At 35.0% G+C, this 22,736-nt stretch overlaps 3 protein-coding genes across 5 annotated transcripts; 1 reads left to right on the plus strand and 2 right to left on the minus strand.

The window, feature by feature from the left end:
* Window positions 1-4,523: 4,523 nt before the first annotated feature.
* On the minus strand, window positions 4,524-8,637 carry LOC122317941 (enoyl-CoA hydratase 2, peroxisomal-like). The gene is made up of 11 exons (XM_043135027.1): window positions 8,381-8,637; window positions 8,235-8,257; window positions 7,439-7,544; window positions 7,149-7,219; window positions 6,895-6,967; window positions 6,541-6,584; window positions 6,202-6,273; window positions 5,983-6,133; window positions 5,738-5,808; window positions 4,979-5,152; window positions 4,524-4,826 (listed from the first exon to the last, which is right to left on the minus strand). The coding sequence occupies exons 1-11, from the start codon at window positions 8,435-8,437 to the stop codon at window positions 4,739-4,741; spliced, it is 930 nt and encodes a 309-aa protein (XP_042990961.1). The 5' UTR covers window positions 8,438-8,637; the 3' UTR covers window positions 4,524-4,738.
* A 2,621-nt stretch (window positions 8,638-11,258) lies between these two features.
* On the plus strand, window positions 11,259-16,786 carry LOC122317939 (prolyl endopeptidase-like). 3 transcript variants are annotated; one of them, XM_043135024.1, is made up of 12 exons: window positions 11,263-11,603; window positions 11,788-12,007; window positions 12,104-12,304; window positions 12,420-12,490; window positions 12,870-13,032; window positions 13,510-14,103; window positions 14,287-14,667; window positions 14,772-14,847; window positions 14,918-14,981; window positions 16,026-16,161; window positions 16,269-16,382; window positions 16,496-16,786. In XM_043135024.1, exons 1-12 carry the CDS (start codon window positions 11,494-11,496, stop codon window positions 16,559-16,561), a joined length of 2,196 nt encoding a protein of 731 aa, XP_042990958.1. In that variant the 5' UTR covers window positions 11,263-11,493; the 3' UTR covers window positions 16,562-16,786. The 3 variants fall into 3 exon arrangements, 1 of the variants encoding a protein (XP_042990958.1); XR_006244684.1 differs by lacking the exons at window positions 14,918-14,981; window positions 16,496-16,786 and having other exon boundaries at window positions 11,259-11,603; window positions 16,269-16,306; XR_006244685.1 differs by lacking the exons at window positions 14,772-14,847; window positions 14,918-14,981; window positions 16,496-16,786 and having other exon boundaries at window positions 11,259-11,603; window positions 16,269-16,306.
* An 853-nt stretch (window positions 16,787-17,639) lies between these two features.
* On the minus strand, window positions 17,640-21,840 carry LOC122317940 (enoyl-CoA hydratase 2, peroxisomal-like). The gene is made up of 11 exons (XM_043135026.1): window positions 21,578-21,840; window positions 21,431-21,453; window positions 20,601-20,706; window positions 20,312-20,382; window positions 20,058-20,130; window positions 19,697-19,736; window positions 19,353-19,425; window positions 19,134-19,284; window positions 18,856-18,926; window positions 18,097-18,270; window positions 17,640-17,944 (listed from the first exon to the last, which is right to left on the minus strand). Exons 1-11 carry the CDS (start codon window positions 21,632-21,634, stop codon window positions 17,857-17,859), a joined length of 927 nt encoding a protein of 308 aa, XP_042990960.1. The 5' UTR covers window positions 21,635-21,840; the 3' UTR covers window positions 17,640-17,856.
* Window positions 21,841-22,736: the final 896 nt, after the last annotated feature.

Genomic DNA, 22,736 nt, shown 5'->3' on the forward strand with positions numbered 1-22,736 from the left:
AGATTTACAAGTGCTTTACTGCACAATCTCAACTCTCTAAGATTCTTCTTTCGCTCGAGTCCATGACTACGCACTCATGCACACCTTGAGGGAACTAAGCTTCACTCGAACCACATCCGAGCGAATATTGTTATGCCTCTGGCCTGTCCAAAAATCACACAAAAAGATATTTATTTAAGTGATTCAGCAAATTGTTTACGTCCACTTGAACTTCTTTTATAAAATTTGTACGAGATTTACAAAAAAACTCTACAAAATTCTATGTCTCTCACACGTCCCTCTTTCTCTCTTCTCCCACTGCATCTTTTGCAACTGAGCTCTCTCCTATTTATAGGAGAGAGTAGCCTACCATTTGCAGCTGTTTCTGACTTGGGAGAGGGTGGGTGGCCTAACAAAGCTGCTGGAGAGTGGGTGGCCTAATAAACCAAAGCACCTAACGGTGCATGTGCAGCAGGCCACTTAGGTGGCTTTCAACAATCACCCCCTCCACCCAAGTGTACCATACCAGGTTGCTTACAAATTGATTCATTCTTCAAATGAATGCACATCTTTCTTTGACATGAGAGACTTCTGCTATCGAATACACTCTAATGCACCCGAAGGCTGCTCAGCAGTGTACAATATTGATCAAGTCCAAACAGTGTTGGAACTTGATCCCTGTGACGACCTTCGTCAACATATCTACTGGATTATCTTCAGTGCTAATATTCTGAAGTTTAATGTCATTTTCTTCTAATATTTCACGTACGAAGTGAAATCAGACATCTATGTGTTTTGTTCGAGAGTGATATACTTGATTCTTGGCCAAATGAATTGTACTCTGATTGTTACAGTAAACGGTAACCTCTTGCTGCTTAAAGCCCAAATCTATTACCAATCCCTGTAACCAAATAGCTTCTTTCACGGCTTCTGTTACAGCCATGTATTCAGTCTCAGTTGATGATAGTGCAATTGTTGACTGCAAAGCTGATTGCCAACTAACTGGTCCTCCAGTCATAGTGAATACATATCCAGTTGTCGATCGGCGTTTGTCAAGATTATCTGCATAGTTTGAGTCAACATATCCAGTTACTAGACTATCTTCACTCTTCTCGAACTTCAAACCAACATTTACGGTCTCTGAAATATACCGTAGAATCCACTTAGCCGCATGCCAATGAACCTTTTCAGGATTATGCATATAGCGACTAACTAAGCTAACGGCCTGGGAGATATCAGGTCATGTACACACCATGGCATACATTAAGCTTCCAACAACACTTGCATATGGGACATTCCTTATGTAGTCCCGTTCTTCATCGGTTTTAGGAGATTGCAATGCATTGAGCTTGAAATATGGGACCATAGGAGTACTCACTGGCTTCATCTTTGAGTCGATGTTGAATCGTTGCAGTATTCTCTTCAGATACTCCTTCTAAGTAAGGTGAACTGTACCTTTCACCCTATCTCTGCTGATCTCCATCTCCAGTATTCTTCGTGCTTCTCCCAAATCTTTAATTTCAAACTCATTACTTAACTGAGTTTTTAAATGATTTACCTCCCCTTTGCTTTTACATGCAATTAACATATCATCTATATATAAAAGCAAATAAATGAAAGATCCATTTGTAAGTTTTCTGAAATATACACAATGATCGTATTGGCAACGAGTGTATTTCAGATCCATCATAAAGCGGTCAAACCGCTTATACCATTGCCGAGGTGACTGCTTCAAGCTATAGAGAGACTTTTTCAGACTGCATACCCAATTTTCTTTGCCAGCTTTTTTGAATAATTCTGGTTGAGACAGATAAATCTCCTCTTCCAGATCACCATGTAAAAATGTTGTTTTTACATCAAGTTGTACTAACTCAAGATCATATTGTGCAACCAAATCTAACAATATCCGAATGAATGAATGCTTCACAACAGGAGATAATACTTCACTATAGTCAATTCCCTCTATCTGAGCGTAGCCCTTGGCTACCAACCTAGTTTTGTATCGCACTTCATTTTTAGCAGTTTGATCATCTTTCTGATTGAAGATCCACTTACAGCCAATTGTCTTCTTTCCTTTTGGAAGCGGCACAAGCTCCCAAGGCTGGTTCTGGTGAAGAGACTGCATCTCTTCATTCATCGCCTTTGTCCATTTAGTTTAAGTGGTTCAGCAAATTGTCTACGTCTACTGGAGCCTCTATTATAGAATTTATACGAGATTTATAAAAATTCTATAAATTCTCTTTCTCTCACTCACGTACCCTCTTTCTCTCTTGTTTCTCCCCCTCATCGTCGCTGCCACTGCCGCCCCAATTCTGCAACTGAGCTCTCTCCTATTTATAGGAGAGAGCAGCCTACCATTTGCAGCTGTTTCTGACTTTGCTGGAGGGTGGGTGGCCTAATAAACCAAAGCACCAAACGGTGCATGTGCAACAGGCCACTTGCATTCACACTTGGGTTGACTCAACAATCACCCCATCCACCCAAGTATGCCACACCAGGCTGCTTGCAAACTGATTTATTTTTCAAATGAATGCACCTCTTTCTTTGACATGAGAGACTTCTGCTATCAAATGCATATGCAGGTACGTCTTCAAATAGATGTCCAGATGCCTCTCCAAATGCATCTTCAAATGCATTAGCATCGTCTACATCCACGGAACTTGCAGGGGATTTTGTTCAGAGGAGATTTACAAGTGCTTTACTGCACAATCTCAACTCTCTAGGATTCTTCTTTCGCTCGAGTCCATGAGTCCGCACTCATGCACACCTTGAGCGAACTGAGCTTCACTAGAGCCAAATCCGAGCGAACAATTTGCCTGGTGCCTTTACAGCTTTCAAACCAGACTCCATAATTCTACAATCACACCAATTGCCTACGTCCACTGGAGCCTCTATTATAGAATTTATACGAGATTTACAAAAATTCTATAAATTCTCTTTCTCTCACTAACGTATCTTCTTTTTTTCTTGTTTCTTCCCCCCACCATCGCTGCCACTGCCGCCCCAATTCTGCAACTGAGCTCTCTCTTATTTATAGGAGAGAGCAGCCTACCATTTGCAGCTGTTTCTGACTTTGTTGGAGGGTGGGTGGCCTAACAAAACTGTTGGAGGGTGGGTGGCCTAATAAACCAAAGCACCAAACGGTGCATGTGCAGCAGGCCACTTGCATTCACACTTGAGTTGACTCAACAATCACCCCTTCCACCCAAGTGTGTCACACCAGGCTGCTTGCAAACTGATTCATTCTTCAAATGAATGCACATCTTTCTTTGACAGGAAAGACTTCTGCTATCAAATGCATCTGTAGGTACGTCTTCAAATGGATGTCTAGATGCCTCTCCAAATGCATCTTCAAATGCATTAGTATCGTCTACATCCACGGAGCTTGCAAGGGATTTTTTTCAGAGGAGATCTACAAGTGCTTTACTACACAATCTCAACTCTCTAGGATTTTTCTTTCGCTCAAGTCCATGAATCCACACTCATGCACACCTTGAGCGAACTGAGGTTTACTCGAGCCACATTCGAGCGAACAATCTGTCTAGTGCCTTTACAGCTTTCAAACCAGACTCCGTAGGCAATTTGCTGAACCATTTAAATATCGTCTTGTGTGATTTTAGGACAGGCCGGAGGCGCAACAATTAGTATCAGAGCTTGCTGAAGTTCCAAGTTCTTTCCATAGTATCATGTAAGATATTGTTGTGCCCTTCGGCTGGTCTAAAAATTATACAAGATGATATTTAAGTGGTTCAGCAAATTGCCTACGTCCACTGAAGCATCTATTATAGAATCAACTGAGCTCTCTCCTATTTATAGGAGATAACAGCCTACCATTTGCAGCTGTTTCTGACTTTGCTGAAGGGTGGGTGGCCTAATAAATCAAAGCACCAAACGGTGCATGTGCAATAGGCCACTTGCATTCACACTTGGGTTGACTCAACATGAATTCTCTTAAAAAACAAAAAAGAACAGGGTGACTAACTGTCCCCCTATAAAGAACGGTTTGATCACCCATTTCCAGATAGTCTATGGCCACTTTTGTGTTAGCTACCTGCTAACGACTAGCATGATTCGGCCAAAAGAGGAAGAAAAAGGCACCCAATGATGGCCATAAGGCATAAGGCTAGTGTATATGGATTATGGATTTACAGATATGCATGATTTGATTATAAAAACTTTATATATGTAGTCATTTTTGCTATGATTGGCTTCATCACTTCTTTTAAAAAAAATTTAAAATAAATATTTTTACCAATTACATCAATGAAATGTATAAGAAATATGTAAAAGTGATTGTATGTAGTAGAACTTGTCGGCGATGGTTTGAAGCATCCCCAACCAATAAAAAAATAATATTAAAATATGTTAGAATTTAATTGTACAAGGTAATTTTAAAAATTTTATTTATAAATCGGTGTGAACAAATACATCTAAGAAAATGCTTATATGATATAATTTGATTTGAAATGAAAATTTTAAAATTTGAATATTCCAAATAGGATTTTACCATTTAAGTGATATAAATGATATGATCTAAACACTAATTTGATAATAGAATAACTCATTTTAATAGGAGGACAAACCTGCGTCAAATGCGTGCCCACAGATCACTAAAGGCTCTTTTCTTATGTTATTATGAAGAGCAACATTAGGCTTTTAAAAGCCTCTTATTGAATACGCTCTCTCCAAGAGCAAACTAAGAAGATAACACACTAAACTACAACCAGGATGTTATATGTTTATTCTGCACCCAATTAATTCATAAAGGTGAACTTAAACGATGGATATCCACATAGCCAGATAGCACTGTCTGGTTTCGTTCTTTCACCTTCGCTTGATATATAACCCTGCACGTTTCAACAAAGATCTTAATGCCACAAGCATTTAGACGGAACAATGCTAGAACTTAATGTTGAACTTAAGATTGAGCATATGCTATGGGTACCAAAAGAGGGGGGAAATTTTCATGATCTCATGAATGGCACAAAAAGGGTTCTACCTTAAGCCTTCGAGCCACATTTCAGTGATCAAAGTTTCACCGGGGTACACATGTAAAAGGAACCGTGCTGATATGCTTTTGACCAAGTTTGGATCTCCTCGGCAGATACACTTAATGATTGCCCGAACTGAAAACCCAAGTGTGCACAACCCATGCAATATTGGTCGCGAGAATCTTGACAAATTGTTAAGAGAGTAAAAATAGTTAGATAAACACAACTTTAGGTTGCATTCAGATTTCCCACTATAATAAAGTCAACTCTATATCAAAGGGAACCTTTATAGCAAGTCAATTCATCCGTCCCAAGAAAAACCCCAAGCGCACAACAGAAATGGACTTATTTAAGATTGAATAATCATGTAAGTTTGATTTAAATACCATATAAACATTTCGCCAATCATGCTTTGATGTACATGAAGAAAATCAATCGAAATTGAGAACGAGCAAAGAATGAACATAGATCCAACGGGATACACCTATTCTGTTTTCACTTATAAGTATAGGTGGGAGTGAAATATGGTATACAGAATGGTTGAGATCTACTTCAAATGTTTGATCATGACACGTAGATTCAAGCCCAGAAGGCTGCGTAACTGATATTTTCTTTTTAATTTGTTTCCTTCAATGTCCAAACACAGAAGAGAAAATCACAGGCAAATAGCATTACAGTGAACACATAAATGAGTTCCAATTTGAAAGAAAAAGTTCAGTATGGTAGAATAGCAGTTATGCAACCAAGCGGAATTGGGGAGTACAAACCCTGCAACTTTTGCAACCACAGGATCTGAATGCAAAGGATTATAATCACCAGAGAGCCTATATAGCAATGCCTGCAGAACAACACTAAAACAGTATTACTATCAGAATCTTTTTCATTCCATGTTATGAGAGTTCAAAATACTATATTTACAAAATTTATAGCATAAAAACTAAAATATGGTGCTATCAACAGTCACCCATTATGTAGCTCCAGTCCCAGCAAGAATGAAATAAATAATACATACCTGAGATGGTTGGGTACAATCCTCAAACACTGCAAATGGTTGACTTTTTGGGATTTTCACACTCGAAACCTTGTTGGATGAATAGCTTGAGTAGGAATATGGCTGAGATGATTTTGAGAAGCCACCAGCACCCCGCAGAAAGCCTGTCATTCTGCAAAGTAATATTATAGCTGAGTCACTTGCAAACAAGGATTAATCAGATGTTTAAAGAGAACTTACCGGTTTATGCATAATAATTCACCAGAATCTTTCTCATAGCTTTTTGTCTCGATCTCAATAATAGCTGCTTGCCTGAAGATAAAATCAAAATAATGAAGAAGTATCTCAATAAGTGCTTATCATGCCACCGTGCTTCTCAGGAGGCTGCTAACAAAATTAGGAAGTTATGAAAAGCATCAGCTATTCCCTCAAGCATGCCTTTATTTCTCACTTCATATAAAAGATGTGAACTTCAAAAGCAATATCTACCCATCAAAGAGAAGCAGTGTTTTGACTCATAAGACAGTCTTAAATTCAATTAACAAAATGAGAGCATATTTCCTTTTTGGCAACAAATACAAACCTTTATCATGCAATCCTGCAAGACTGACTTTATTGTGTATCTGAATCAACAATACAGTAACATAGGACATTTGGTTAGTGTAATCTTTAGGAAACAAATATTACGGAAAATAAACTAAAGATGATCTTATAGTAGAAATGGTACCAAAAGAAGACGAGAAACAATAAACTTAGCACGTTCATCAGCATTGTCTACACTATTTGGACCAAATCCGAATGAAGGATTTTGATTTTTTCTCAAAAGAAATTCGAGACTTGGATCAAATGAAACCCGGCAGAACGAAGCCAAAAGTATTACGCATTCAGGCATATTATGAAGCTTTATCAAAAGTTTAGAGTCAGAAATCGTACACAACCACTTGATGGAAACGGCCTGTATAATTCTATGTATTGTTGTCCGTGCAATAGAAGACGTGGGTCGTATCTGGTAGCAACGAAAACCAGAGAAGTCCATTAGTTTTTCTTCCATGCACCGAAAGCGCTAAAGACAATATAAGGAGAGCTTATGACCCAGTGAAACAGAATGGATTCTAGGATGATGAATCATTCAAAAGAGCAGTCAGATAAGAAACGCGTAAATAAAACCCATCAGATCAAGTACTTACTGCAACCCAGGCAGATTGAAACCATTTGGCGCGGATGCAAGCGAAAATAGAGCAGCAAATGTTGGCAAGACCTGCAATTTCAGAGACGAATACATATCATAACTCTATATGCACAAGCAAACCAAAAATTAACTTAACAACCAAATCAGTTAATGATAGAGATTGTGATTATCACCATTTTCTAAGAACAAACAAAGGGTAAAAAACTAATAGTTAACGAATTGAATAGGCAAATGAACAGAACGCACTAGCTTACTTCAACAATCGCTCCACCGATAAATTAACAGTACCTGGACAAATTGTTGCCCATTTTCATGGTAAATATATTTAAGTTCGTCCCCATCCACGGCGTCCCGTCCGCAAGCTCCGACGCCCAACGCATAGAGCACAACATCTCTGCTCACAAGGAGAGTGATTATTCAATTGTTATGTTGAAGCAACCAGGCCACAAGCCAGGAATTTATTCCAGGGGCCAAATAAAATTAAAATAATATACGTAAAATGTTTTTTTGTTGTATTTTTATATAATTTTTTTAGGATATATAATAATCTGATAGAAATATTTACAATAAAAATAAAATACGTTTAATACAACTTTTGTATTAAAAAAATATTTGATAAGTTAAGAACAATATATCATTTAAATACTATAAAGACATTCATATAAATATATTACACAAAAAAAAATACAGAATATCTAAAATTATAACTTACATTCTTTTAAACAAACAAAATCATCAAGTATTGAATCTAAATTAAAATTATTTATTATTTATCTTTCAATATAGACAATAGAAAAAGATTAGAAATACTATTAGTTATAGTTATAATTTTTTTATTTATAATAAAAATTATGTATTTTATTTAATATGATATATATTTTATTTATTTCATTTTTATATCAGATTAAATTTTAGTCAAAATAATTTTAGATAAATTAATATTATTTTATTAAATAAAAAAAATTAACATATATATATTTTTTCAAATTCGTAGGGAGGGCATGCCCCCTGCCCCGACGTGGCTCCGCCACTGGCCACAACCAATTGCAGTAACCAGATTAAAAAAAGAAGAAGAAAAACTCACCTTTCGGTATAGTTGTATGTGGTCTGAGGCCCGTTCCACACATGAACCAAAATTCAAAAAATAGAAAGAAATATCAAAACAAAGAAATTGTAAATCTCGAAGAGAACGAAACCAATTTGAAAGGGATTGAGAAAGAGAAACGGTACATCAGGGTATTTGTGAGAAAGAATAGATTGAGGATCAAACGCTGAAGAGTCGGCCATCGCTGCTTAGTCAGTAACAAAAGCTCAAGCTTTGAGACTCCGGAAGGGAAGGGAGAGGATATAAATAGCAAATAGCTTGATTATCTGGTTTTGTATTTCCCGATACAAAAGAAGGAAGCACTCATAATTTCATCGGTATGGAGTCGACGAGTAGGTGAAAGAAGAAAATTGTAGCATCGAACTGAACGACCATCGAGGTGTACTGTATTATTGAATCAGAAATTAATTTTAATTTTAATTTTTTTATATTTAAATAAATAATCTGAATCCTTTTAAAAAATATTAAAATTTATTATTAAAAAATTAATTTTTATAAATTTTATATTGATTTATTTTTAAAAAAATAATTACATAATACTTATATACTCACAATTATAATTATAATTTATTTTTCTTTACTTCCAACATAAATTATTAAAATGAGAAAAGAACACAAGAAATACGATAAATTATAACAAAACGGAGGAAATAGAACTTGATCTATTAGATATTTTCTTAAATTTTTTATTTTTTATTTTAAAAGACCCAACAATACTACGATATATACTAAAATATTCCTTCCAATCGGTATATAATTATATTAAATATAAATTTACGGTGTCCATGTTCTATATAAATTTTTTGAAAAACATCACATGAAAACTTTTAAGTCCGATTTTCTGTATAGGAAAATATTTCACTATAAAGATATTCGTTGCGTTAAGATATAGAAGCCATACGTATTCTCAATAGATAAATTTAAGATTTATATAAAAAAATAATAATTTTTTTAATAATAAATCTTATTTTTAAAAATAGATATGCAGGATTTGCATATACTAATAATTGAATTTAACATTATTTTTTATAAATTGATATATTTTAATGTGATATGTAAAATTATAAATTAGTACAACAAATTACATTATTATGTAAATTTAATTTTATAATATCTTTTGTATAATTTTAATAATTCTCTTCTACAAATCATTTTCTTTCTTCTTACATTTTTGCTCTTTCAATTTGATGGGCCACAAGTACTACTTGACCTGATCAATGGTTATGAACCAAAGGCCGAACTCAGTATTTTAGCCCCGGGCCGTGTAATCGGATTTGGATAGAAGATCCGGACGTCTCTCAACTGAAAAATTTCGGAATGAGTTGAACTTCATAAACTGCTAAAGGGAACCCCTGATTTATTAGAAGAAGAAATATGATACTTATAGTAGTAAGTGTATAAATATTACGTAATTATTTTATAAAATGTGAATAAATATAATAGTAGAAATTTAATTTTTTAATAATAGACTATACTTTTTTTCTAAACGACGTTTACTCACTTTACGACTGTATATAACATTACTCTTGTATTATTACTCTTATTAGAATGACGCCCGGCAAGTTTCCTTCACATTGAACTTCTTAGATACTAATATTGAATCCCCCTAACCTGGGCCACTAGTTCAAGTGGGAATGAGTAGGAAAGGCATTGAACAGAGACTCAGCTCGTTATAAGCATATCTGAACAGCGAAAGTTGGTGCTCATTTACTCAAAAGACTGCTAAAATGCATTTAGGAGATGACGGATTCACATTCACAGGACTTCCCAGACGCCCCGTCTCAACAACAGCTCGTCAAAATGGGAAAAATAATTGCTTCAAAATCTCACGTTAGTAATTGCCATGTTTCCCATCCAACACGGCAATATAATATGACATGATGATAAAAAGAGGTCCTCAATTAGCCAATGATCTAAATTTCTCTATTGTATTGAGTGACATGTGAGGTCATGAGATATTATAAAATCACTAATCATAATAGATTTTACCTCCAAATAATCTATAGATGTAAGCTTTTATGTCACATTACGTAAATTTATGTATCTCTTTTTTATTTATTTTTATTTATTTATTTATTATTTATTTTATAAATAAACTCAAAGCGCTTGATATCAACATCCGTACCTCGTGGGTCGGGGATAATTATTTCCTCCATTCCGACTCCTTGTACAAATTTACGCATTAACAAGGTTGGCAAACATGGCCAACATCTTTATACTGCTCTGCGACTTTCTGAATTAATAATTGATGGCTCTCGCATTTCTATCATCGTAACAAATAAAAGATAAAAGACAAATTACGTATAATGGAAGAGGTCAAATGTCGGAGGAATACATTTTATGATGAATTGTTATTTGCAGATGTTGTATGTTCATGGGGATGAGAGTCCCCAGGTGAGCATTCTCTGTTTAGTTACCTGCAGTCAAAAGGGTTGTACGTTTTCTATTAATGCAATGCATCCAGCTTTTGAGTGGAGGAGACTGGAGAGCATCACATGCACGGTTTGGTTCCCTACACGACAACTGCACTCATTTTCAGAGAAATCTCAGCACTCTTCCTAGTATCTTTTGAAGATTTTGATCCTATTAAAAGTTAAACTTTTTAACAAGGACGTCCTTTAGCCTGTATATATGTTTACTTTTCTTTACAGAAAGGAAAAACATAACAAGAATAGGAAATATTGCAAATTATTGGTTATATGTATGTACGGAAAAAAGCTACGTGGGCCATGTCTTATTTTGGATGTTCTGGCCCTTGGCTATATTGCTTAGTCACAGTCACAGTTGCTAAAGTAGTCCGAGTCTTTAACTTTTGTTAGGTCGTGGGCCAGTCTGTACATCAGAACGCGTGGAAATTTAAGGGCGATTGGGCCAGGTGTGGGCCATTAGCAGATCGTCCCTGTTTGTCAGTTTATGTTTATGTATTGAGCCGTGCACGGCACGAGAATCCAATCGGGGGCCATATCTCGGTAGTACTAGCATTTTTTTTATGTATTTATTTGCACATCTTCAGTAATGAAAAATCCTCAGAAGTTTATCTAGATTTACAAGTGAAGTGTGGAGGCTGTGGCTCCTCGAATTGCCACTCTCATTAGACAACAGTCACAACACATATTCTACATATTTTAGCGTTCCTAACTGCTTAGTCACTCTCTAATTATTCCACGCAAAGACGAGAGACCAAGTATAAACTATAATCCAATCTTCTCCTTCCTCTTCTTTGTGCTCAAGCCCCACAATGGGTTCGATTGGTGCTCTAGAAGAGCATTTGCAGTACCCGATTGCTCGCAGAGACCAGTCCGTTGTCGACGACTACCACGGCGTTAAGGTCTCCGACCCCTATAGATGGTAATTAAACAAAACGGGTTCTCACTGGAATACCGTTCATGAGTAACAAGTTTTCGCTTCTCGATTCCGGTTTAGTCGACGAACTATTCAAAAGGAAATTTGACGAGAAGTTGTTGTTTATTTTTCATTATTATTTTTTTTAATATATATATTTTTAATTTTATTTTAAAATTTCAATCTTTAGGCTTGAGGATCCGGACGCCGAGGAAGTGAAAGAATTTGTGCAGAAGCAGGTGAAATTGACTGAGTCGCTGCTTGAGAAATGCGAGGCGAGAGAGAAGCTCCGAGAGAGCATCACGAAGCTCTTCGATCACCCGCGTTACGAAGCGCCTTTCAGGCGAGGGGACAAATACTTTTACTTCCACAACACCGGGCTTCAAGCCCAAAACGTCCTCTACGTGCAGGTTCGTGACCTGTAATTTGAATTATGAGAACTCTATTCGCTTGGTTTTGTCTATGAATATTGACAATCCCCCCCCTCCCCCTCTCGTCCTATTCAGGATAGCTTGGATGGAAAACCTGAGGTTTTGCTGGATCCAAATACGCTTAGTGAAGATGGTACTGTCTCTTTGAACACGCTTTCAGTCAGTGAAGACGCCAAGTACTTGGCTTTCGGGCTTAGCACTAGTGGTAGCGATTGGGTGACGATCAAAGTAACGCGGGTGGAGGATAAAAAGGTTGAAGCTGATACTTTATCATGGGTGAGTATCTTATTGTATCTTATTCATCAACAAAAAAAAAAAAGAAAGAAAAAAGGTGCAGAAAATGCATTTTTTAGTAAGACTGATGAAAGACGTTATATATGTTGTAATCCAGGTTAAGTTTTCGTCTATTAGTTGGACTCATGACAGTAAAGGGTTTTTCTACAGTCGATATCCTGCTCCCAAGTAAGCGATCATCATCGGATTCTTACGTTTCAGCAAAGTATCAAATGTGCCCCTCGGATGATCGTGGGTGTTAAAAATTGCATGCACTGATTCTTAGGGAATAAAAGAATTTGGCAAGAATCTGGAGAGAAATACTTGGGGAAGTTAAAGTGGATATTGAAACTGCTAAAAATCCAGTTTTACCAGAATTTTCGCGCACAAAAGAAGCAATAAATAGAATATTATCATTTCTGAACCAGAATTATTGTATAGAATACGTATAAAAACAATTATGGTATTGCAAAATAAGTTTGGGAAGGACTAATTGGATTTAGTACATTATTTTTGTGATCTCATAGCTTGTTATGTTTAATCCAAAATAAGTAGTGTTTCTCTGTAGAGAGGGAGAAGGTATAGATGCTGGAACGGAGACCAATTCTAACCTTTACCATGAGCTATACTATCATTTCTTGGGTACGGATCAATCTGAAGATATTTTATGCTGGAGAGATTCTGAAAACCCTAAATATTCGTTTGGAGCTGATGTTACAGATGATGGGAAGGTGATTCATCTCTCTTTTCATGTTATTTTTAGTTATACCACATTAGTGGCCACTGTCTTGTGCTGTTGTTAATCTAAGTGCATGATTCTTAACGCTCTTTTTTAATGAATCCAGCTTGTTTTCAATGATTTTATTCTTTATAATCTTTCTACTTAAAACATTCTCTTCAGATGAGTAAAATTAAGATCCATGTATATTATGCTTATATGGTGTTGTGTGCATTCACGAGCTTGAGTACCTAAACGATGAGCTATTCTACTTAGCAGCCCTACACTACATACCTGTTGAGGGAAAAAAATAAAAAGATAAAAAATAAAAGCAGATGTGTGGTGTAGGGATGTAGAGTAGAATTTTTCCTGAACAATATTGTTTAGATAAGAATGAAAATGATTTTTTGTTTTTTTTGTTTTTTTTTGTTTTGTTTTGTTTAAAAATGGGTTTCCATCTAACTGACTCCACTTTGATGTTATTGTGCAGTATGTTCTTTTGAACATTGGGGAGGGTTGTGACCCTGTCAACAAGTTTTATTACTGTGACTTGTCTGCACTTCCTAATGGGCTTGCTGGGATGAAGGGGAAAAATGATCTACTCCCATTTATTAAGCTTATTGATGAATTCGATGCACAGTATATTGCCATTGCCAATGATGACACTTTATTTACCTTTCATACAAATAAAGATGCTCCAAAGTATAAGTTAGTCCGAGTTGATCTTAAGGAACCAACTGTTTGGACTGATGTTATCCAAGAGGCCAAAAATGATGTACTTAAATCAGCTCGTGCTGTTAATGGTAACCAGATGATTGTGAGTTACCTAAGTGATGTCAAGTATGTTCTGCAGATAAGGGACTTGAAATCAGGTTCCTTGCTACATCAATTATCCATTGATATTGGGACAGTTTTAGGAATTTCTGCGAGGCGTGAAGACAATATTGTTTTTATTTGGTTCACTAGCTTTCTTACACCTGGTATTATTTATCAGTATAATCTAGGAACTGAGGTTCCTGAGAAGAAGATATTTCGTGAAATTGTTGTTCCTGGGTTTGATGGCTCAGAGTTCCATGTTAATCAGGTATCTTGTTACCTTGTTGATATGCTAGATACTCTAATTTGCTGCTTCTTTTTCCACCTGGCCAAGCTGTATTTGCTTGGATCATTAGGGGTAGCTGTTTCTCTGTCTCTCAATTCCCTGGGGGGGTGTGTTTGGGCCCCATTTGGATGTTCATCTTACATGATTGGGTTTTCTCATATCCAGGTTTTTGTGCCCAGTAAGGATGGTACCAAGATACCGATGTTCATTGTGGCAAGAGAGAATATTCTTTTGGATGGATCACACCCATGTTTGTTATATGGTTATGGTGGATTTAACATTAGTCTCACACCATTATTCAATGTTGGACGAATTATGCTCTTAAGGCATCTAGGAGTTGTTTTTTGCATAGCAAACATTCGTGGTGGTGGAGAATATGGAGAGGAATGGCATAAAGCAGGCGCACTTGCAAGAAAGCAGAATTGCTTTGATGATTTCATTTCTGCTGCCGAATACCTTACATCTGCTGGTTATACCCAGCCCAAGAAGTTGTGTATTGAAGGTCGAAGCAATGGTGGACTTCTTATTGGGGCTTCCATAAATCAGGTATTGCTGTATTAGAGGGCCATTTTCTTGATTGTATTCTAGGTTCTATCTCCATTATAATCGTTTTGAGTGCTTAGAATAATTACTTTTGTGGGTTTTGGCAGAGACCGGATCTTTTTGGTTGTGCTTTGGCTCATGTTGGTGTTATGGACATGCTGCGATTCCATAAGTTTACCATAGGTTGGTCTAAATTCGTGCATCCACTAATTAAAATTTTTGAGTCAATGTATTGAATTAGATTGCTTTCTAGGCCACACATGGACTTCTGATTATGGTTGTTCAGACAAGGAGGAAGAGTTCCATTGGCTACTCAAGTGAGTAAAGTTTATCTTATATCAAGTATCTGATACCAATCTTCTCATCTTTCATTTGTAATTTATGCTACATTACATAAGATTCTAAGAAACTAAAAAACTTTTGAATTTTCTCTATATTGTGGTTTGGACTTGAGATTTATTTATTCATCCTATTTTGTATTTGTGATATTTTTGCTTGTTTTAACCTCATAGTTCTAGCATTATCCGTATTGATTTTTCTTTCCCAATTCAATGGCCCGATATCTGATTTACCTTGTTCAGATTTTATTTGCCATGAATATTTATGTTCGCTGAAGCTCAGATAATATTTTTTTGATAAGTAAAAGTAGAACTTTTTTGATAGTAGAAGACATAGCCCAAGTACCAATTTAAGCATACATGGTGTATGTAAAAAATGGTAACTAGTTAGAGATAAGAATACTCACTGTTTAAAAATTAAAATAATGTATTGAACCTTAACAAGGAAAAATGTTAAAGAAAATTCCAAGGAAAATGAAGAAAAGTCTTGCTTATAAAAGATAAAGTAGAAGAGAATAAAGAAGAGATTGAAGGAGAAATAAAGGAGAGTATACAAATATTACATGCATTGAATCCTATTTTTGAGGGTGTGTTCACGCCTGCGTGTGTAATATTTGGCCTCTACATAATTTTTTGGGCTACTTATCAAGAAAAAAAGAGAGCTCTTTAAGCCAAACTTTTTAGTTTTTAAGAAAATTTCATTTATTTATTTATTTATTAAGATTTGGGGTTAGGTTATGAACTTTAACATGAAGCTAAATGTAATCATTTTGATTTTTATATTTAAAAATATGGGTATTACAAGTTTTTGAGTTATTGAGGTGGTTATTTTAACTTTTTTTTGAGGGGGTGGGCGGGCAAGTTTATAAGGGAGCAAGGGATAAGGGATTTTTCGTTTCAATTATTTATTTATTTATTTATTTTTTTTGGGGGGGGGGTGTATTTGACCTTTTTTTTCCCTGCTAAAGAGTTTTTTTATGGGATTCTTTGCACGTTGCTCACAGGTGATTTTATTGTTTTTAGGTATTCTCCACTGCATAATGTGAGGAGACATTGGGAAGAGCATCCAGATCAACCCTGCCAGTACCCATCCACAATGTTATTGACTGCTGATCATGATGATAGGGTCGTGCCATTGCACTCATTGAAGTTATTGGCGGTTAGTCTTTTTATCTTTAGCACTCATTGAAGTTATTAGTCATTGCATATGCGCACCCTGTATTTCCTTCTTTTCCACTTTAGAAAGTCCTTTCTGTTCATTATCAGACCATGCAATACGTTCTTTGCACGAGCTTGGAGAACAGCCCCCAGACCAATCCTATTATTGGTCGCATTGAGTGCAAGGCAGGGCATGGAGCTGGACGTCCTACACAGAAATTGGTAATCATTTTTTTTAACTATATACATACATACATACATATATATATTCTCTTTTCTAAAATAGTTCTATTTTATTCTCTGATTGTTTATTGGCCATTGGCTCTCTTACTCAGATCGATGAAGCTGCTGATCAGTATGGTTTTATGGCCAAGATGTTGGATGCTACTTGGATTGACTAGGTGAATGTATGGATTGTTGACCGAATGCATCATGCATTTGGATGATTTAATGGGAGGTTGGATAAAAAACATATTTTCCCCCCCTTTTTTTGAAAGAATTACAACCTGAACAAAGAAAAATACACTCCCTCCCATCTTGTTTGAAAGTTCCAATTATGATTATCAGCAGCTGTCTGTACTTGCTTTTGGCCATGATTATCAGAAGTTCTTTCCAGTTCTTAATTATTTAATATCGAGTACATAATATAAACTACAAATATTATTGATTAGATGGTAAGTGACAGAGTGATATAAAATGATTTTCGATAAACACACTGTCATTGCAATTAGACGGTCCATTAATTAGAACACGTAGAATGAAGGAGGCTGGCTCATGTTAATGCTTCACATGTGAAAGCAATGTGTGTACTCGCACCGCTAATTTAGTCAATTACTTGGAAAAAAGAACTACTTTCATGCTACTCTGCAACTCATCCGAGGATCTGAGGCAACAGGGTTTGCAGGAGCTGTTCTGGCGTTCCAGAATACACACCAATACTGATTGAATTCCCTTAAAAAACAAAAAAGAACAGGGTGACTGACTGTCCCCCTATAAAGAACGGTTCGATCACCCATTTCCAGATAGTCTATGGCCACTTCTGTGTTAGCTACCCGCTAACGACTAGTATGATTCGGCCGAAGAGGAAGAAAAAGGCACCCAATGATGGCCATAAGGCATTAAGGCTGGTGTATGTGGATTTACAGATATGCATGATTTGATTATAAAAACTTTATATATGTTGTCATTTTTGCTATGATTTGGCTTGTAAAAGTAATTATATATAACAGAACTTGTCGGAGATGGTTTGAAGGCTTGAAGCATCCCCAACCAATAAAAAAACAATATTAAAATATGTCAGAATTTAATTGTATAAGGTAATTTTAATAGAAAAATTTTATTTATAAGTCGGTTGAACAAATACATCTAACAAAATGCTTATACGATATAATTTGATTTGAAATGAAAATTTTAAAATTTGAATATTCCAAATAAGATTTTACCATTTAAGTGATATAGATGATATGATCTAAACACTAATTTGAGAATAGAATAACTCATTTTAATAGGAGGACAAACCTGCGTCAAATGAGTGCCCACAGATCACTAAAGGCTCTCTTTTCTTATGTTATCATGAAGAGCAACATTAGGCTTTTAAAAGCCTCTTATTGAATACGCTCTCTCCAAGAGCAAACTAAGAAGATAACACACTAAACTACAACCAGAATGCTATATGTTTATTCTGCACCCAATTAATTCATAAAGATGAACTTAAACGATGGATATCCACATAGCCAGATAGCACTGTCCGGTTTCGTTCTTTCACCTTCGCCTGATATATAACCCTGCACGTTTCAACAAAGATCTTAATGCCCCAAGCATTTAGATGGAACAACGCTAGAAGTTAATGTTGAACTTAAGATTGAGCATATGCTATGGGTACCAAAAGAGGGGGGAAATTTTCATGATCTCATGAATGGCACAAAAAAGGTTCTACCTTAAGCCTTCGAGCCACATTTCAGTGATCAAAGTTTCACCGGGGTACACATGTAAAAGGAACCGTGCTGATATGCTTCTGACCAAGTTTGGATCTCCTCGGCAGATACACTTAATGATTGCCCGAACTGAAAACCCAAGTGTGCACAACCCATGCAATATTGGTCGCGAGAATCTTGACAAATTGTTAAGAGAGTGAAAATAGTTAGATAAACACAACTTTAGGTTGCATTCAGATTTCCCACTATGATAAAGTCAACTCTATATCAAAGGGAACCTTTATAGCAAGTCAATTCATGCGTCCCAAGAAAAACACCAAGCGCACGACAGAAATGGACTTATTTAAGATTGAATAATCATGTAAGTTTGATTTAAATACTATATAAACATTTCGCCAATCATGCTTTGATGTACATGAAGAAAATCAATCGAAATTGAGAACAAGCAAAGAATGAACATAGATCCTACGGGATACACCTATTCTGTTTTCACTTATAAGTATAGGTGGGAGTGAAATATGGTATACAGAATGGTTGAGATCTACTTCAAATGTTTGATCATGACACGAAGATTCAAGCCCAGAAGGCTGCGTAACTGATATTTTCTTTTTAATTTGTTTCCTTCAATGTCCAAACACAGAAAAGAAAATCAAAGGCAAATAGCATTACAGTGAACACATAAATGAGTTCCGATTTAAAAGAAAAAGTTCAGTATGGTAGAATAGCAGTTATACAACCAAGTGGAATTGGGGAGTACAAACCCTGCAACTTTTGCAACCATAGGATCTGAATGCAAAGGATTATAATCACCAGAGAGCCTATATAGCAATGCCTGCAGAACAACACTAAAACAGTATTACTATCAGAATCTTTTTCATTCCATGTTATGAGAGTTCAAAATACTATATTTACAAAATTTATTTTTTTGATAGATAAATATTTACAAAATTTATAGCATAAAAACTAAATATATGGTGCTATCAACAGTCACCCATTATGTAGCTCCAGTCCCAGTAAGAATGAAATAAATAATACATACCTGAGATGGTTGGGTACAATCCTCAAACACTGCAAATGGTTGACTTTTTGGGATTTTCAAACTCGAAACCTTGTTGGATGAATAGCTTGAGTAGGAATATGGCTGAGATGATTTTGAGAAGCCACCAGCACCCCGCAGAAAGCCTGTCATTCTGCAAAGTAATATTATAGCTGAGTCACTTGCAAACAAGGATTAATCAGATGTTTAAAGAGAACTTACCGGTTTATGCATAATAATTCACCAGAATCTTTCTCATAGCTTTTTGTCTCGATCTCAATGATAGCTGCTTTGCCTGAAGATAAAATCAAAATAATGAAGAAGTATCTCAATAAGCACTTATCATGCCACAGCGCTTCTCAGGAGGCTGCTAACAAAACTAGGAAGTTATGAAAAGCATCAGCTATTCCCTCAAGCATGCCTTTATTTCTCACTTCATGTAAAAGATGTGAACTTCAAAAGCAATATCTACCCATCAAAGAGAGGCAGTGTTTTGACTCATAAGACAGTCTTACATTCGATTAACAAAATGAGAGCATATTTCCTTTTTGGCAACAAATACAAACCTTTATCATGCAATCCTGCAAGACTGACTTTATTGTGTATCTGAATCAACAATACAGTAACATAGGACATTTGGTTAGTGTAATCTTTTGGAAACAACTAGAAAACAAATATTACGGAAAATAAACTAAAGATGATCTTATAGTAGAAATGGTACCAAAAGAAGACGAGAAACAATAAACTTAGCACGTTCATCAACATTGTCTACACTATTTGGACCAAATCCGAATGAAGGAGTTTGATTTTTTCTCAAAAGAAATTCGAGACTTGGATCAAATAAAACCCGGCAGAAGGAAGCCAAAAGTATTACGCATTCAGGCATATTATGAAGCATTATCAAAAGCTTAGAGTCAGAAATCGTACACAACCACTTGATGGAAACGGCCTGTATAATTCTATGTATTGTTGTCCGTGCAGCAGAAGACGTGGGTCATATCTGGTAGCAGCGAAAACCACAGAAGTCCATTAGTTTTTCTTCCATGCACCGAAAGCGCTAAACACAATATAAGAAGAGCTTATGACCCAGTGAAACAGAATGGATTCTAGAATGATGAATCATTCAAAAGAGCAGTCAGATAAGAAACGCATAAATAAAACCCATCAGATCAAGTTCTTACTGCAACCCAGGCAGATTGAAACCATTTAGCGCGGATGCAAGCGAAAATAGAGCAGCAAATGTTGGCAAGACCTGCAATTTCAGAGACGAATACATATCATAACTCTATATGCACAAGCAAACCAAAATTAACTTACCAACCAAATCAGTTAATTATAGAGATTGTGATTATCACCATTTTCTAAGAACAAACAAAGGGTAAAAAACTAATAGTTAACGAATTGAATACACAAATGAACAGAAAGCACTCGCTTACTTCAACAATCGCTCCACCGATAAATTAACAGTACCTGGACAAATTGTTGCCCATTTTCATGGTAAATATATTTAAGTTCGTCCCCATCCACGGCATCCTGTCCGCAAGCTCCGACGCCCAACGCATAGAGCACAACATCTCTGTTCACAAGGAGAGTGATTATTCAATTGTTAGGTTGAAGCAACTAGGCCGCAACCAGTGGCGGAGCCAGGAATTTATTCCAGGGGTCAAATAAAACTAAAATAATATACATAAAATGCTTTTTGTTCTACTTTTATAAAAAAAATTTTACGATATATAATAATCTGATAGGAATATTTATAATAAAAATAAAATATGTTTAATACAACTTATGTATTAAAAAAATATTTGATATATCAAGAACAATATATCATTTAGATAATATAAAGACATTCATATAAATATATTAAATAAAAAAAATACGGAGTATCTAAAATTATAACTTGCATTCTTTTAAACAAACAAAATCATCAAGTATTGATCTAAATCAAAATTCTCAATTATTTATCTTTCAATATAGACAATAAAAAGATATTAGAAATACTACTAGTTATAGTTAAAATTTTTTTATTTATAATAAAAATTATGTATTTTATTTTATAGGAGATGTGTTTTATTTATTTCATTTTTATATCAGATTAAATTTTATGGAGAAGTCAAAATAATTTTAGAGGAACGCCAATACATGATAAATTAATATTATTTTATTAAATCAAAAAATTAACATATATATTTTTTTTTTTCAAATTTGTAGGGTGCCATGGCACCCCCTGCCCCAACGTGGCTCCGCCACTGGCCACAACCAATTGCAGTAACCAGATAAATAAATAAATAAAAACTCACCTTTCGGTATAGTTGTATGTGGTCTGAAGCCCGTTCCACACATGAACCAAAATTCAAAAAAAAGAAAGAAATATCAAAACAAAGAAATTGTAAATCTCGAAGAGAACGAAACCAATTTGAAAAGGGATTGAGAAAGAGAAAGGGTACATCAGGGTATTTGTGAGAAAGAATAGATTGAGGATCAAACTCTGAAGAGTCCGCCATCGCTGCTTAATCAGTAACTAAAGCTCAAGATTTGAGACTCCGGAAGGGAAGGGAGAGGATATAAATAGCAAATAGCTTGATTATCCGGTTTTGTATTTCCCCATACAAAAGAAGGAAGCACTCACAATTTCATCGTTTTGGAGTCGACGAGTAGGAGAAAGAAAGAAAAAAATTCTAACATCGGTGAACGGAACGACTATCGAGGTGTACTCTATTATTGAATCAGAAATTAATTTTAATTTTTTTTATATTTAAATAAATAATCTGAATCCTTTTAAAAAATATTAAAATTTATTATTAAAAAGTTAATTTTTATAAATTTTATATTTATTTATTTTTTAAAATAATTACATAATATTTATACACTCACAATTATAATTATAATTTATTTTTCTTTTCTTCCAAGATAAATTATTAAAGTAAAAAAAAAAGATTGTAAGAGACAATAAAATATAACAGAACGAAGGAAATGACACTAGATCTATTAGATATTTTCTCAATTTTTTTGTTTTAAAGACCAACAATACTACGATATGTACTAAAATCTTCCTCCCAATCGGTATATAATTATATTAAATATAAATATACGGTGTCCATGTTCTATATAAATTTTTTGAAAAACATTACTTGAAAACTTTTTTCTTTTTTGATAAATAAAAGCATTACATGAAAACTTTTAAGTCGGATTTTCTGTATAGGAAAATATTTTACTATAAATATATTCGTTGTCTTAAGATATGGAAGCGACATGATATTCTCAATAGATAAATTTAAAATCTACATAAAAATAGATCTTATTTTAAAAGTAAATATATAAGATTTGCACATACTAATAATTGAATTTAATATTATTTTTTATAAATTGACATATTTCAATATGATATGTAAAATTATTAATTAGTACAACAAACTACATTATTATGTAAATTTACTTTTATAATATCTTTTGTATAATTTTAATAATTCTCTTCTACAAATCATTTTCTTTCTTCTTATATTTTTGCTCTTTCAATTTGATGGGCCACAAGTACTACTTGACCTGATCAATGGTTATGAACCAAAGGCCGAACTCAGTATTTTAGCCCCGGGCCGTGTAATCGGA

The sequence above is a fragment of the Carya illinoinensis genome, chromosome 8 (assembly GCF_018687715.1).
Source record: "Carya illinoinensis cultivar Pawnee chromosome 8, C.illinoinensisPawnee_v1, whole genome shotgun sequence".
Taxonomy (NCBI): Eukaryota; Viridiplantae; Streptophyta; class Magnoliopsida; order Fagales; family Juglandaceae; genus Carya; species Carya illinoinensis.

What these genes read in the sequence shown, in the direction of transcription:
- LOC122317941 (XM_043135027.1), bottom strand. Translation starts at nt 8,437, where the DNA reads ATGGCCGACTCTTCAGCGTTTGATCCTCAATCTATTCTTTCTCACAAA. An exon ending in TTTCTCACAAATACCCTGAT is followed by an intron (nt 8,258 to 8,380) that starts GTACCGTTTCTC and finishes AACGGGCCTCAG; the next exon opens with ACCACATACAACTATACCGA. An exon ending in TTCAATCTGCCTGGGTTGCA is followed by an intron (nt 6,968 to 7,148) that starts GTAAGTACTTGA and finishes CGTTGCTACCAG; the next exon opens with ATACGACCCACGTCTTCTAT.
- LOC122317939 (XM_043135024.1), top strand. Translation starts at nt 11,494, where the DNA reads ATGGGTTCGATTGGTGCTCTAGAAGAGCATTTGCAGTACCCGATTGCT. An exon ending in ACTCATTGAAGTTATTGGCG is followed by an intron (nt 16,162 to 16,268) that starts GTTAGTCTTTTT and finishes GTTCATTATCAG; the next exon opens with ACCATGCAATACGTTCTTTG. An exon ending in GACGTCCTACACAGAAATTG is followed by an intron (nt 16,383 to 16,495) that starts GTAATCATTTTT and finishes TCTCTTACTCAG; the next exon opens with ATCGATGAAGCTGCTGATCA.
- LOC122317940 (XM_043135026.1), bottom strand. Translation starts at nt 21,634, where the DNA reads ATGGCGGACTCTTCAGAGTTTGATCCTCAATCTATTCTTTCTCACAAA. An exon ending in GAATTATTATGCATAAACCG is followed by an intron (nt 19,285 to 19,352) that starts GTAAGTTCTCTT and finishes ATTACTTTGCAG; the next exon opens with AATGACAGGCTTTCTGCGGG. An exon ending in ATTGTACCCAACCATCTCAG is followed by an intron (nt 18,927 to 19,133) that starts GTATGTATTATT and finishes GTTGTTCTGCAG; the next exon opens with GCATTGCTATATAGGCTCTC.